This window comes from Muntiacus reevesi, chromosome 2, assembly GCF_963930625.1.
Source record: "Muntiacus reevesi chromosome 2, mMunRee1.1, whole genome shotgun sequence".
Classification (NCBI taxonomy): domain Eukaryota; kingdom Metazoa; phylum Chordata; class Mammalia; order Artiodactyla; family Cervidae; genus Muntiacus; species Muntiacus reevesi.
Genome location: NC_089250.1, coordinates 121,149,159 through 121,165,653, shown reverse-complemented (window position 1 = coordinate 121,165,653; position 16,495 = coordinate 121,149,159). Strand labels below are relative to the sequence as shown.

The following is a 16,495-nucleotide window of genomic DNA, read 5'->3' as shown; positions in this document are numbered from 1 at the left end:
ATCTAGGGAAATGTACAGATGAACTTATTTGCAAAACAGAAATAGAGTCATAGATAAATAGCTCAAATCTATGGTTACAATGGGGGAAGGGAGGGGTGGGATGAATTAGCAGATTAGTATTGACATATATACACTAAATGTGTGGACACTACTATGTATAAAACAGATAACTAACGAGAACTTACTACATAGCACAGAGAACTCTATTCAATGCTCTGTGTTCACCTAAATGGAGGGAAATCTTAAAAAGAGTGGACACATGTATACATGCAACTGATTTAGTTTGTGTACAGCAGAAACTAACGCAACATTTAAAGCAACTATACTCCAATAAAATAAAGTTTAAAAAACATGCAAAAAAAAAAAAGTTTGCCAAGCTTTTGAAAATATAGAAGAGGCAGCTACTAATTCACAACAGTCTTCAGGAACATTAATGATGGATTCTTTAGCTAATTTAGATATGACAGCTTGTTCTCTCAGGCCGTCTTTACCAAATTTATCATGCAGTGTTAGAAGTTGGAGGCAAAAGAAGAATCAAGCTCCTCCTATCCCTCCCCGCAAAAGAGAATTTTATGTGATTCCTGATGAGTAGAAGTTTTTGGAAAATGTTGAAAATTTTTAAAGAAATCTGGCTTAGAGGAATTCAACCAAGAGTTTGCAAAAACCGATGTGTTATCATTTTCTAGTGTAATATAACTGTCAAGCAGTTATTTTTTTAAGGCAAAATGGCCTTACGGCCAATTAGTTGTGTTGCAAAGCTGCTCGTGGCAAAGATGTTTACTAGTGAGAATACTGGACACAGCTGGCTGGAGCCCAGCAGCATCTGCTGAGCATCCCCTCTGAGGTGCTCCAAATGGCTGTGGGACATGTGTGTGAGCAGCTGCCCTGGGCACATGGCCCTGCCTCTTGGCAGAGACCAGGTGAGGCAAGGGGGGTGGTCCTTAAGGCACACACTGCCTTATTCCTGCAGGACTTGTACTGGGACTAAATGATTCATTCATTGGATGGCTGGGATGTCTCAAATTGGTCTGCAAATTGGTTATGGCTTGGTTTGCCATGTCTAATCCTTTTTGAAATATGACAGGATATAAATTACTAGCAAAATAAGTAAAAACATTAGGGCTTGATAAAGTTCCAAATGCCTTTTTTTTCCCTTCAATATTAGAGTCTTCCTTTTCCCTTCTCCCCCTCATTTTTTTTTCTCATCCAACTGCTCCTTTTCCATTTCTTAAGGAAGATGGGGTGTTCTATACCATTTCTTAGGAAAGTTGGGGTGTCCTATAATACTTCTGTCTTACTCTTTCTGGCATTTGCTGTTTCTGGGAGATCTCTGAGGTCACTGTGAAAGCCTGCAACTTCTCTGTGGTCTCATTTCTGGATTACAGGGGTTGAGGGAGAAGGCTGAGAGGCTCAGCCCTGTGTCAGCCATGGACGGGTGTTGTGCTTGTGCTGGGATGGATGGTACCCAGTGGTGATGATTTTGCTGTAGGATGAAAGGAACTAGTGCCAGCAGGGACCCCTCATGTTTACAGAGCACCGTGTAGCTTAGATAGGGTATCTCTTTTAGCCACATAGCAAACTTGCAACTTACTCCCCAGTTGGTGCTTCAGAGAAACAGGCTCCAAACAGGTAAGTGATATGGCCACCAATGTCTTACCAAGATCACAGGTAATATAGGCTTTGATATGCAAAGCTGACAGGTTCAAGGCCAATGTGGTTGGTGCTGCTTCCCAGCTTCCCAGCCAGTGATGCCCCCCCACCCTCCCCGCCTCCAGCCTACTAGGGTTGTCTCAATGGCACTGAGTGGCCTTACAATAAAGCAAGGTTTAAAAAGAAATGTAAATATGAAACAACTTTTTTTTCCCTCTCTCTCTCTCTGTTTCATCACATGATCACAGGAGCAAGAGATCCCAGCACATAGCCCAGATGCACAGTCCTTGAATTCACTTAACTTACACCTGAGTCTGTCTGGAGGGAGCAGTGTGGTGGCCTGCCACTGAGCCCTAATCCTGAAGTTAACATCCTCTGAAAGAGTAGAACCTTAGTTCATGTGCAACTGAACAACAGTACAGCTGTGAGCTGAAAACAGTAAGGCTGGAAGAAAATTTGGAAAACTTCTGGTACAACCCTTTTATTCAAAAAGGGGAACTGAATCTGGATACTACCAGATGTCTTGCTTGAGGCATCCCAATAGGTGCCTCTGTATGTCTAAATCACTCTTAAAATGTCATCAGAGCTATAGCCTGTAACTCGGGCTCCTTTTATAGCTAAGATAGAGACGGGACCATGATGAAAGAGCCTGAAGAAGTCTGGGGTGAGGGTGTGAGGAAGAGACTCCAGGGGAAGAGGAGTGGAGAGGAGTAGAGATGGCTCCACCAGGATGGAAGAGCTGGACTTAGCTAGTGGCATAAAGCCACTGAAGGCGCCAGCTTGTGCAGAATGTGTTTGATGTCAGCATGTGCCAAGGAAGGCTGGAGTGGGTTCTGTGGGAAAACGAGGAGGGCAGAACCACTTTGGCAGCTCTGACTCCAAGCTGTGCACCAAAACACTGAAATTAGATTCAAAGGCTATTTCCTTTTACCAAAATCTAGGAACATAAAATCTCCTTCACTGATAAACTGGTGCTTCTGAGATTTCCAAATCTCCTCCTCTCTTCTACTCCCTTAAATGATGGTGCTCTTTCAAGCTTTGGACCACTTTTCTTTCTTACTCAAGTCTAATCCAATCCTAGATTCCTCCAATCTCTCCTGGCAGTCTTGTTTGTATATGTAGAGGGTGGGTGAGCAGAGGAATGAATGAACTGTTTATTCATTTGGTTATTTAGCATCTACTACATGCTAAATACCATACCAGGCAGTATACACATACTTGATCTCTTGGAAGTCTCATATGAATTTCCTCTTTTATCAAAGTCAATTTGAATGATCAGAATCACCTGGAGAACTTGACTAGCTTGCTGGGCTGAATCAGAGTTTTTGATTTGGGGAAAGACTTCACATTTTTAAACCAGTTCCCAGGTGCTGCTAATGCAATGGTCTAGGGATCACATTTTAAGAACCACTGTTCTAACAAATTTGCTGACCACTTGGGCATGGTTCAGAGACAAAGTGCTGGGAGTAAGCAGGATCTCAAGAAGTTGAGGCACGGAGCTGGGAAGTGACAAATCTGCTGCTCTGCCTGGTTCATGCTCTCTCCTTAGAACGTCAAAGTGGGGCTGCTTTCACTCTTCTAAGCAATAAGTGAGTGAGTGTGGAACTTGAGAGGTCAAGCCTCTTGTGATGGAAGGGGCTCCTGACCCCTTCGAAGCAGCTGTATTAGAGTTAATCAATAACTCTCCATTACCACCCCCACCATTCTACTCTCTAATCTCTATACATTTCACTACTCTTAAGTACTTCATATAAGTGAGACCATACAATATTTATCCTTTTGTGACTGGCTTATTTTATTTAGCAAATCTTCAAGATTCCTCCATGTCGTGGCATGTGTCAGAATTCCCTTCCTTTTTAAGGCTGAATAATATTCCATTGGGTGGATATACTACATTTTGTTTATCCATTCATGGATCAATAGATACTAGGGTTGTTTCTACCCTTTGGCTATTGTGAGTAATACTGCCATGATAATGTGTTTACAAATATCTTTTTGAGACCCTACTTTGCATTCTTGTGGCTATATATACAGAAATAGAATTGCTAGATCACAGAGTAAACTGCTTGGGGGAAGAGAAAAAGGAGAGGGGGTAGGAAATAAGATCATTGTGGTACAGTCAAGGCAGCTCTTCCCTGAGGCAAGCAGGTGGCAGGGAAGAGAGGGGGTCCTTTTGCATGAGGCTCCCGTGTCATCTGGGAAAGACAAAAGAAGACCTGAACCTTGTTCCCTAAGACCCAGAGTCAAGGGAATCTGTCCAGAGGAACCAAAGCCCGTTCATTCAGAAAGGTAGTAAGGGCTCTAAATCACTTTGAGGAAAATGGGAGTCTGGGCTGGTAACTGAAACTCCCCATAAGAACCTAGAAGTCTGTGGGAGAGGGTAGGATGGGATCAGAGTGTGAGCACAGCTGGTCTCTTCTCTCCACCCAGCCACCTGCCACCAGAGTGCCTTCTGGAGAAAGGGTAAGCCTGGGAGGATGTTTAAGAAAGCTGTTACCTTGGTGCCCAATCGGAGACATCATGGGGACCTGAGCAGAAACATGGAGCTGCCAGGCCATCCCCGCAGCTGTGCACCAGCAGCTATGAACTGTGTGGGACCCACCCCAACAGCAAAGCTGTGTGTCAGTGAGAAGCAACAGTGGGTGGGACCTGCCAGGCCTTCTGTCCCAGCCTTATTTCCCTTTCCAGCCTTAGAATTTGTCCTGATACCATCCCCTCTCCATCTCTTTTGGACTAAATAAACCTACAGAGTTCATGGACAATTCAGGAAAGGGATGCTCTGAGAAAGAAAAGCAGACTTTCCAGTAATATGGGTCAGGAGGTCTCATGCAATTACTTAAAAACAATAAAGGAGATATGGACATATTGATATTCTGAGTTTGTGGGGCAGATCATTCTACACAGAGCACAGGTCTGCAGGCGCCATCCTCATCGCAGTCTATGTGACCAGGCCCTCCAGACAGTGTTTCTGTAAAGCCTCCATGACCGGATGTGATGACCCCATATGTAAACAGGTGTGCAGTCCTATATCCGAGATCCCCAAATCCAAAGCAATTAGAAAACCTGAAGTTTATTTCAATTCCTTTCAAGACAGAACCTGACCTGAAAGGAGATTTGTGTTTTTATTTGTTTCACTGCAGAAATACCAATATGTTGTCCCCACTGGGGATATGACAATATACACTCCATATATTGTATATATCTCCCCAAATCTGAAGCTTCCTGAACTTCAAAACCCTCCCAGCCACAAGAGTTTTAAATAGGGGATTGTGGAACTGCATATATCTCAAAATGGTGAGACTGCAGGTTATTTTTACATTCTTTCTAATGCTTTGCATTTCCAAAATATCTGCACTATATTTAGTACTCTTATCATCAGAATAGCAATCTGTCATGTTTTTAAGAAAACATCGAAGAGCAGCTCCTCCGGCTTCAAGAGCACATTCAGGCCACCCCTGCCCCCTTGAACCCCCTGACTCCGCCTCTTGAACATGACAGGCTTCTGGGCTGCCTCCAGGGACTGGAGCAGCCTTGGGGGTGCCTGCCTAGCTCCCCAGCCCCTCCCCGCCCACTCCTTGCTGGAAAGTTGCAGCCCCACTTCTGGGGGCCGTGCACCCATTCATCTTTCCCCTGCCTCGGAGTTCTTGAGCTGAGTTGGCTCAAAGCCCAGCATGCTTCCTACCCGCTCTGCAAGCAGCCCTTCTGAAACGGCACTCTTCCCATCCATCCTCCCTGGCGGTGTCCCCAAAGGACAGGGACAGCAAGTTCTGTCCAGGCCTGGCCACTGGGGATTCCTGGTTTCAGCCCACCCTCACTAGGGGTGGGGAAAAGCTGGATGCACACCCGGGATCTCTGACCCTGCCCGCCCTGGCCCCTTGTTCATCTTCCTGAATCTGCTTAGCTCACTGCACCACCCCCTCCAGAAGCCTCACCAGCTTGGAAAAACCTCACATTTAAATCCTCCTCACAGTAGACTCCCAGAATATTTTATGCTTATTCTTTGCTATGGTCAAACCCACATGCAGTGGAAATGGACAGATCTAAGTGTGGGCCTGCTGTTCTTAAAATAACACAGACCCTGAAGCCTAGCAGGGCTCAACTGGGCCAGGTTCTCAGCTTCTTCAGGCAGGGGAACATCTCCTGGGCATGCCCTGGACTCACTGCTTCCCTGCTCCATTGTTTCCCAGATTACATGGTTCTCCTGACTGACAAGTATGGCCCAGGCAACTGCCCGGATGACATGAAATCAAGACCGCACCATCACCCCCAGACCACTGACAGAGCTGTACTTGGGTGCCAGGGCCAGGAGGCCTTGGTGTGTAAGTGATGTTTTTAGAGAGCAGACCAGGCAGGTGCAGGGCCTCTGGGGATCCTCCCAAGCTCCCATTCAGTCAGACCCAGGGTAGAGAAGCTGCAGGCAGAATGTAACCACCCAACCGACTGGGGCTTGCAGTGACTGCCACGATGGTTAGCACTTATTACCTTAAGTCCTTACTGCTCTCTTCTGAAGTGGAGGCCCAGAAAGGTGAAACGACTTGCTCCAGGTCATGCATGTTAGAACAGCTGAGTGAGCTGGGATTTGAACCCACATCTAGCCTGACTCCAAAGTCTCTACCACCTCACTAAATGATATGTGCCACCTTTACCCATGACCTCTAAGACTCAAGAACTCACTTGATGGATGAGAGACCAAGGCACCAAATACTTGAGCCACAGATGCACATTCCAGTTCCACAGGAACCAGGCTTCTTACTAACCCCCCATTCCCACCCCAGTGTTCAGCCCAGGGGCTTCTGGGAGTTTTGTGCTGTTGTTTCCATATTTGGAGGACTTTTGGGTCTTATTTCTTTCCTGGATTCTTTGTTTCTGTGGCCCAGGAGATGGAGCATATGTCACCCTGTCTCAAGATTCTTCTGAGAGCTGGCAAGGAAATGAGAAAGGATCCATCCTAATTAGGGGGCGATAACCCCAAGGAGAAACTCGGATTCTTTGCAGCAGGCTGTGTCCTTCCCATTAGCCCTGTGTGTTTGTCAGATGTTTATAGAGCCTTCATTAACAGAGAGCCCCCTTAGATAAGAGGCCTGAACAGCATCAAGGGCCAGATAAGAACAAGTGGAGGGCACTTCGGGGACAGCAGAAGGGTGAGAGCCTGTGAACTGGCCCGGGTGCGCCGTGCAGAGCTGTGGGCAGGACAATGCAAGCCGGCTCCTTCCGGGCTCCTCCCGGCACCCGCTAACGCACCGCGGCTGCCGCAGTCTCCAAACCAGGGCGAGAGCATCCCAAGATGGGCCGTGGGGCGCTCTGGATGGCCCTGCCTGTGCTGTCCTTACTGGCCTGCTCCGCCCTAGGGAAGCCCCTGGAGAACCGGGGGCGGCCGTCCACTGGGGGAGATGCCCACCGCCTGCTAGGGGGGGCCGGCGGCGAGCAGGAGGGGGTCACCTTCGACCTGAGGATGTTCCTGGAGAACATGAAGGTGGATTTTCTGCGCAACCTCAACCTGAGTGGGGTCCCCTCTCAGGACAGAACCCGAGCCGAGCCACCGCAATACATGATCGATCTATACAACAGATACACCACCGACAAGACGTCCACCCCTGCGTCAAACATTGTGCGCAGCTTCAGCGTGGAAGGTAGAGTGGGCTCCACGGGGCGCCCCGGGTGGGGGCGGGGGGACTCTGGTCGGTCCATGGCTGCGCTGCCCAATATGGCGGCCACTTGAGACATGGGACTCTTTGTTTCAGCTTAGGTTAATTTAAATGAAATAAAATTAATAATTTAGTTAGTTTCAGTAGCTTGGATGCAAGTGCTCAGCAACCACGCCTAGCTACCCTATAGGAAATGGAGACTGTAGAACAATTCCATCATTGCATAAAGTTCTACCAGACAGCTCTGCTCTAGAAAATTCTCCCTCTCTGGGCCCAGCACCACATTAACACAGTAGGTGCTGAAGGAATGCCTGCTCGCTTTCTTCCATCCCTTCCCTACCTCCCCATTCCCATCCTGTCTCCTTCCTGCTTATACACAGACAACTTATTTAGCCTCTAACTAACAGGCGTCTTTTTAAACACTGAAAGACTGAATTCTCACTCATCAAAAGGTGCTTAAAATTCAGATAAATTTCTCTGAGTAACACTGGAAGGCAACATAGTTATTTTCTAAGTATAAAATAATTTCCCTGATTTAGTAGGACTAGAAAATAACGAATGTCAACTTAGGGCTAATGTCCTCTAATTCACACCATGTAGGTGACATGATCTTGTGAGCAGTGAGCCAAGGCTTGCAGACCCTGGGGGAACTTTCCCAGTTCACATATTAATTAAGCAGCTGGATTCTGACCCAGTCCTACCTGTTTGCACAGCTCAGGCTTTTTCTGCAGTTGCAGCCTCTAACCAGCCAGGCACACAGGACTTCTTCCTCCTGAGCTTGAGGCCTGCAGGCTCCTAACCATATGCCCTATTGAAAAGATGCCGTGGTCATGCTGTGTGCCTGGCAGAGCTGTATTGTCCAATGGCCCCTGTACTGTGCTCAGTTGCCCACTCATGTCCGACTCTGGGACCCCATGGACTGTAGCCTGCCAGACTCCTCTGTCCATGGGGTTTCTCCAGGCAAGAATACTGGAGTGGGTTTCTACGCCCTCCTCCTGAGGATCTTCCCAACCCAAAGATTGAACCCAGAACTCCCACATTGCAGGCGGATTCTTTATCATCTGAGCCATCAGGGAGGCCCCTGATGGCCCCAAAGGAAAACAAAAATCTAGATTTAATGTGGACCTGTCTTATTTCTAAAATATGGGTTTAATTTTTTTTTAAATGCAGTCTGCAAGTAAAATAGATACTACCTGCATCACAGTATGCCCATGGGACATGTCTGTAACCCCTGCTTTAGGGACAGGCTGAGCTTCTTTGGCTGACCCTAATCACCAAATCCTGTAGTCTGGGAGTCCAGTGTTGGGAGCCATCTCAGTGACCCCTCCCTGCTCCCCTACCCCCAGCATTGTCTGTGTCCCAGAAACAAGTGCTCTGATCTGATCCCAGCTCTGCCTGTGGCCAGTACTGCTGTGGAGGCAGTGATCATTATCACAAACAGCCTGAGTGTGGCTGAGGCAGAGAGAGCACTTGTTCTCTAGATATCTGATGTGGTCCCTTGGCAATTTTCAAGGCATGCCACAGAGCATAGCCAGTAGCTAATGCCCTGCACATGCCCATTCACTACTCGCATATGACACAGCGGGCTTAACACATGTACAGAAACTAGAGCAGCACTCCATGCTGAGTGAGGGCACACGGAGAGCTGTGTGAACGGCCGTGTGCTTGGGGTGGTGCATGCACAGGTAACGTGGAGCACGCACAGTTTCTGGGGAGGACATGGGAGTACTGACTGAGCATCTGCTGTGAACCAGGGACAGTGTTGGGTAGGTTTCATGTGTCTTCTTGTCAAAGCTACACACCAACCCTGAGAAGGTGGTAGGATGGAGCCCCATTCTACAGATGAGGAAACTAAGGGCCAGAGAGCCGCAGGACTTCTCCCAGTTCATAAGCCTGGAAGAGGGAGAGTCAGGATTGGAATTTTAGACTGTCAGATGCTTCCAGGTTTCATGACAGCACACAGTCTCCCCTCATGTTGGCACATAGTAGATGCTCAGAAAACACAACTTGTCTTCCCTCCTGTAACCAGGCCATGGTATAATAGAGATGTGCTAATGGCTGAGAGTCAGCCAGGAAAGTGGGAAGAGAGACAGTTGTGTGGCTAAAAGGCAAGGTCCATATATGTCTAACATGACCAAGCCATTGCGGTTAATCTATTTTTTCCTCACACATTAAAAATAAAAAAACCCACCTTCCTTCATTTTGCTCATAAGTTACAATTCTGAATAATTTTCTACATGATTTAGGTGATATTTTTAACACTGTAGTAATAAAATTTCACCATCCCCTCCCAGGATCTCTCCTTTAATATTTTATACTCAGGAGTTGCACTGTGAGGCTGATAGTGTGCTTTGACGTTTTGTTTATTTGGTTCTTTTTTTATTTTTTTTTAAGTGAGGATTTTTACAGGATGTGTGCACTTTGGCAGCTGCACACACTAAATCCAAGTCTCCACATCTGTAAAAGTGTAATAATAATTAGATCTTCCTTGGGTCAATATTAAGAGAAAATTAACATATAGTATGCAAAGGTGGGCACATGAGCACTGAGCAAAGATGCTCAGTAAACAGCTGGAGCTGTCAGTTTCAATGCAAGACATCTCCTGACTGTTTTTCTTTGGAAGATGTCAAATGTATCTTTTAAATACCCTACTACATTAAGGTCTTGAGTGAAGCCAAAGAGAGACTTGTTAGAGATAGTGTCACACCCAGTGCCCTTTCATATAAATCATGAGTCTCAGGTTTGGTATTGTGAAAACAGACCCTCCCAGCAGACGACTGTATATTTGCATTTCAGATGCTGTCTCTATAGCCACCACAGAAGACTTCCCTTTCCAGAAGCACATCTTGCTCTTCAATATCTCCATTCCCAGGCATGAGCAGATCACCAGGGCCGAGCTCCGACTCTACCTCTCCTGTCAGAGTCACATGGACTCCTCTCACGAGCTGAAAGGAAACATGGTCATTTATGACGTTCTGGATGGAGCTGAGGTCTGGGATGCTCCTGGGGGAACCAAGACCTTCCTGGTGTCTCAGGACATCCGGGATGAGGGCTGGGAGACCTTTGAGGTGTCCAGTGCTGTGAAGCGGTGGGTCCGGGCAGACTCCACCAAGAGCAAAAATAAACTGGAAGTGACAGTGGAGAGTCACAGGAAGGGCTGTGACAAGCTGGATATCAGTGTCCCCCCAGGATCCAAAAACCTGCCCTTCTTTGTTGTCTTCTCCAACGACCACAGCAACGGGACTAAGGAGACCAGGCTGGAGCTCAGGGAGATGATCGGCCACGAGCAGGAGAGTGTGCTCAAGAAGTTGTCCAAGAACACTGCGGTGGAGGCAGGTGAGAACAAAGATGAGGAGGAGGAGGATGTGCAAAGCCACACGCCCATGGAGTCATCTTTGGTCAGACGGAAGCGGAGTGCTGGGGCCAACAACCATTGTCAGAAGACCTCCTTGCGGGTGAACTTCGAGGACATTGGCTGGGACAGCTGGATCATTGCGCCCAAGGAGTATGATGCCTTTGAATGTAAAGGTGGCTGCTTCTTCCCCCTGGCTGACGATGTGACCCCAACGAAACATGCCATCGTGAAGACCCTGGTGCATCTCAAGTTCCCCATGAAGGTGGGCAAGGCCTGCTGTGTGCCCACCAAACTGAGCCCCATCTCCATCCTCTACAAGGATGACATGGGAGTCCCCACCCTCAAGTACCACTATGAAGGGATGAGCGTGGCAGAGTGTGGGTGCAGGTAGTGCTGGCCTGTGGGCGGGGGAGGCAGGGTGGACGGGCTCCTAGTGACAGGTCCTGTGTCCCACTGGGCGTGACAGGGAGCAGGTCCACCTGTGTGCCAATCTGGAGAAGGAACGGGAGCCAGCAGGTCCTTGAGGCAAAGATCTGCTCTCCCTCTCAGGGCCCACCCCAAGCACACCCCACTGGGCTGAACTACAGGGGAGGGGATGCCAATGGGCAGTAGGGTTTGGGGAGAAGAGGAAAGCCCTGGAAGGGTTGCTGGGGTGGGAGGGGAGATGAAGAAATGGGGACAAGAGAAAGAATAATCCAGAGTCAGCAGAAAACGGAGCAAAAATGAGGCTGAGAAGTCTAAACGGGAGATGCACACAGATTAATGGGAATTAAAGCAAGTGAGAGAGACAGGATTTACTCCAATAACCACAGTGGATAAAGGGGAAAGGAATGGACCGTGTGTGCCACACCCACTGGACATTATTCCCACAACTCACGAGATGGGCATCATGACTCCCAATTCATGGGAGCCAAAACTTGGGTTCAAGTAGCCCAAATAGCAACAGTTCAAGTAGCTACAGCCAATGGCATGATTCCAATCCACGGATCTCCACAGGTCTGTCAGTCACTAAAGCCAAGGACCTCCCCAAGTACCCTGCTGCAGTTTAGCAGGTCGCCTGGTGACTGAAGACAGTTAGACTTTGGGAGGCGGGGACCGGGGGGACAAACTGGACTAAGTCTGAACAGTACCCAGCAGGATGACTGGCACATCTAGGGTACGTTCTGACTGCTCTCTGCCTGTGTTGATTCAGTGTCCAAGTGCTTTTTAAGATACCCCTGAGTCACTGAGAACTATCCCTTAAACCAGCTGCAGGATGGAGAAAATGCAAGACGAACGCCCTCAGGCTGCAGTGTACGCTGTGGCCAGAGGAACTTTGACCCACTGGCACGGAGCTTGTGTGACCAGTGGTTCATACAAGGCCACTCGCTGCCGTGGACTCAGACTGCAAGATGGTTTGCAGGGGTGCACTGGGTTTACCCTGAGGGATGGACAGCCCATGGCCTGTGTCTCTGCAGTTACTTAGCATAACCAGCTCACCACCATCACAAACCCATGGGCTCCTGTCCCACAAGGACTCCATGGATGACAAGACCTGGATTTGAATTTGTTGAAATAAATGCATTCTTGCTTTGGTATTTGCAACATCCTTGTTTTTACTCCAGGTACTCAGGTGATGACATCCAGTTTTCCTGGATGAGGGCTCCCGCCATTGATGAACTCAGGTCCTTATTGGCCACATTTGACTCTGGCTGCACTCACTGGCTGTTTTTAGTAATGTGCATCCAGTCCCGGTCCTGGGCTTGGGCCTTGGGACCAGACTTCATCCCCACTGACCGCAAGAGAGGACCTCTGACTCAGAGTCACACATGGAAGGGGGTGGAGTAGGAAGAGTCTGGAAGTGGTGAAGATTCCACTCCATGGCCCTTCTGCTTGCTGGCCAGAGCAGATCCCATAAAAAGCCTGGAGAGACCCAGGTCGTTCCCATTGGTTGAAGTTCCCAGAATATTTTTTTAATGGCTTGTGTCAAATGTTTACATGGAACCAATGAACAGCTTTAATACCAAAACACAATAAAACATTATTGTTTAATTACTGGAGTTACAGAAAATACTAATTCCCAGTATGACAGTGTTGCTCAATCATAAGGATGGATGACAGACATCTTTTAGTCCCTGTGGTGTGTTTCTGTGCCTGCATCAAAATTTCACTTGGAAATAAAGTAAAATGTCTAATCTGTGGCCTTTCTTGAGTGTGAGACCTGGGCCTGATGGTCTGCTAGCCCCACACCCTCCCCATTCCTCCCTCCAGGCCCTTCTTTCCCTGGGGGGAAGTGGAAGGGAGGGGCACAGAGAGGGGTGGGCATGTGCGAATGAAGTCTCTGCTGGACAGTGAGTGTGTGAGCTCCATGGCCCTCTCAAGACCCCAGTATCACGCTTGCATTCTGGGGGCCACGCAGGGCCCCACCTACAGTGCCTTTGGGGTCATCCATGTTGGTGCCCAGACTGTCCTTCCTTTGCTTGGAAAGGCTCCTGCCAGATGCTGCTTAACCAGGCTCTTCCTCTGGCTCAGTGACCATCACCCTGGTTTGCCTGGGATGGTCCTGGTTAATCCATGTTGTCCACATATAACTAGGGCTCCCGTTTGGATGAAAGGTCATATGGTATCCATAGTCATGGACAGCTCAGGGCCCAATAACAGAGGACAGTTAGGGGCAGCAGGTTGGCTGGAAACACACCAGGTGTGGGGTTGCCTAGCCTGGGCTCAGGTCCTGACCAGGTCACTCACTGGTTCACACCCACATCAATGGTCACTGAGTCTTTATGTCCTTGCTTATAATCCCAAAAGTGCACATGCTTCCAGGGTGCTTAGAAAAAGTTTATTGAGGTCTTGCTTCTCTTTCTGAGTAATGCTTAGAAAAATATTAGAGCCACTCTGTTACCTTCTATTTTTCTCTTTCACCCTGAAATCTTCATTTCTTTCCTTGTTATCTTTTTGATCTCCCCCCTCTTCATTTTTCCCCACGCTCTGCCAATATCTTTGTCCTTCCTACTTGTATCTGGGTTGGAAGCAAGAGTCACCTCTGTCTGCATATCCCCTTCCCAGGCACACACACCAGAGGTCCTCTGGTGCTGGGCACTCAAACCTGAAATGTAACCATGTATTTGGGAACTGCAAAGACAACTCTCTACTTCCTTGATTTGCCTGGACCCAGGGGTCTCATGGAGAAAATCCTGAAACCTGTTAATTATTGGGGTTTATACATGTAATGACATGTCTGGTGAACCCAGGAGAAAAATGCAAGAATGGTTAAGTCATGGAGGAAAAGGGAGGTCAGCATCTGGAGGGCAGGCACTGCTCACCAGTAATGTACTGATGACCCCAGACACAAGGTGAAGCCACCCTAGGCAAGATGTCCTGGGAAGGACTGACTACAGGTAAACCAGGCCAAAGAACACCATTGAGAGCAAAAGCTGATAGGGTTGTAAGATGAAGGATGCTAGCTCCCAAGTCTTCCCGGAAAGAGCTAAAAGGAAAACCTTTGCTTAATGGCTTGGGAGGGTGATAGGAGGAGAGAGAGAGAGGAATGAACAGGAGAGGGCAGGAGGCAGCCCTCTTTGGGAACAGATATGCTCAGGGGACATCAGAGGTTGGGAAGAGCAGAGCCTAGTAACCTGAGCAGATCCCAGAGCCCTCCAAGGTGTGCCCTGAAACCTGTTCCCAGGCCTGCCAGGTGGATTTGCTCTTAGATTTCCAAGGCTGTGTTCCATTTACCGTTCCCATTCATTTATGTCATCCCATTTTATCCTGTGGATTCCCATGGAATAGGGGATGGTGTTCCCCCTGCTGCGTTCAAGCTTCACCCAAGCATCCAGCAGACTGCCCTGGAGTTACAGAGACATGGCCTTGTTGGAGTTACTAAAGCCAGAGGGAATCTAGGCCTTGATTGTGTTCCTATCCCCCACCTCCCACCACTAGTCCACGCCTGGGATTATGACACAAAGTCAGGGACCAAAGCCCAGGTGAGTGTGCGCAGAATCTTCAGAGGATGACAGTATCCTCCCTTCCTTCAGTCAATCCACTGCTCCTCAGCTCTGTGATTCTGGGCAAGTCCTATTATCCCTCCAAGCCCCAGCATCCTCAACCATAAAACAGGAGAAAGTGGTTTAGGAGAATTCGTCTTAGAAGCAGGATGTGAACAAGACTTATGAATGAAGGCATCATCATGAACAAATACTGCACAAGGCCTTGACGACTTAGGGCAGCAGGAAGCCCACTTGACCCTTGTTTACTAGTATTATGGTTTTCTCTCTCTGCTAACAATGACGGCTTAGGCATAAACTCTCTCCGGATTTAATTTAAAATAAATCTTATTTATTTGTGAAAAACAAAAAAGAAAAGCATTCATTCGCAGAACCTCTTTAGGCCCTGCACAGCTTCTAGGCAGGTTCTGGCCACAACTCACTGTCTCACTGTCTATAAGCTTGAATTTCTGCCCGCGCTGAACAGAAAATATTTGATGCGGGGAAGAGGCTAGACAGCCTTGCTTCATAGAGGTTCCGTGCCTGCAGAGAAAGCATGTGGGTGATATTCACACTGCTCTTAGGACCTTGGTCACTCTGAGAACCTTCCCCTCTCACCCCCCACACACACCTCCGAACTGATTCCAGTTCAAATCACCTCCCACACTGCACCTGGCCCCGCCAGGCTCATAGCCTGACACACAGCACCCCCTGGAGGTGACAATGGGAGCTGCACCCATAGTTACTCTAGTTCTCTTCTGCCTTCCCATCAGGCAAACAGTGTTGTTTGGGGGCAGTGAACACTTATGCGAGTGATTAACAGCTGGAGTGATTATTTATTCTGGGACTTCAGTTACAGTTTTGCTGTCATGGCACAAAACTGTGAGAATGCCCTGTTGGTAAGTAGCGATAAGGAATAAACAGAACCAGCCCTCCTTCCTTATCTCGAGAAGTACTTCTTAGAGCCTTAATTACTTAAAATAATATGAACTGTTCCATAAAATAGAAAGATTGAGAAATAGAAATGTTTTTCAACTCATTTTATAAGGTCAGCTTTACCTAGAAACCAAAGCCAAATAAAAAGGACTGCATACGGATATTCTTCATGAATGTGCAAAAATCCTCCAAAATTGAATTCAACAGCATATAACACAATAATACATCATGACCAACAGAGGCTTACCTCACAAACACAAGGTTGGTTAAATATTAGAAAACCAATCAGTGTAATCAACCATGTTAACAAACTAAAAAAGAAAAAACATGGTCATCTTAATAGATGCATCTGACAATAGTTAACATCTGTTCATTATTTTTTTAACTCTTGAAATACTAGGAATATAAGAGAATTTTCCTAATCTCAATTCTCCTAAATGGATATATACCATTTTCATAGACTGGAAGTCTCAGTATTGATAAGATGTCAGTTGTTCCCCCTAGTGATTTATAGCTTCAATTCAATTCAAACAATTGTCTGACTCTTAAAAAAGATTATCAGAATCTAAAATTTATATGGGTAATCAATGGAACTAGAATAACCAAAATAATTTTGATGAACAATAACAAAGTTACAGGGTTTACACTACATGATTTCAAGACATATAGTAAACTATAGTAACCAAGACAGTGTGACACTGGCAAAAAAGGCAAGCAAATGAATGCAGCAAAACAGAGAGAAAAATAGACCCACACATATGTGGTTAATCACTTTATGACCTAATACCAAGGGAATTCAATGGAACAGGAAAGATTGTTCAACAGCTAGTGTTGGATCAACTGGATATCACCATGGGAAAAAATAAATCTTGACCCCTTCCTCATGCAATAAAATTAACATACTCTACAAAAAAATTGATTCAAGAAGGATTATAAATGTAAAAACT

At 47.2% G+C, this 16,495-nt stretch overlaps 1 protein-coding gene across 1 annotated transcript; it reads left to right on the top strand.

The window, feature by feature from the left end:
• The first annotated feature begins 6,934 nt into the window (after positions 1-6,934).
• On the top strand, positions 6,935-11,041 carry GDF2 (growth differentiation factor 2). The gene is made up of 2 exons (XM_065919937.1): positions 6,935-7,280; positions 10,092-11,041. The coding sequence occupies exons 1-2, from the start codon at positions 6,935-6,937 to the stop codon at positions 11,039-11,041; spliced, it is 1,296 nt and encodes a 431-aa protein (XP_065776009.1).
• The last annotated feature ends 5,454 nt before the right edge of the window (positions 11,042-16,495 follow it).

Bases quoted from the DNA above. Each gene is read 5' to 3' on its own strand.
- GDF2 (XM_065919937.1), top strand. From the start codon at position 6,935: ATGGGCCGTGGGGCGCTCTGGATGGCCCTGCCTGTGCTGTCCTTACTG. The intron at 7,281-10,091 runs GTAGAGTGGGCT...TTTGCATTTCAG, and splicing joins GCGCAGCTTCAGCGTGGAAG to ATGCTGTCTCTATAGCCACC.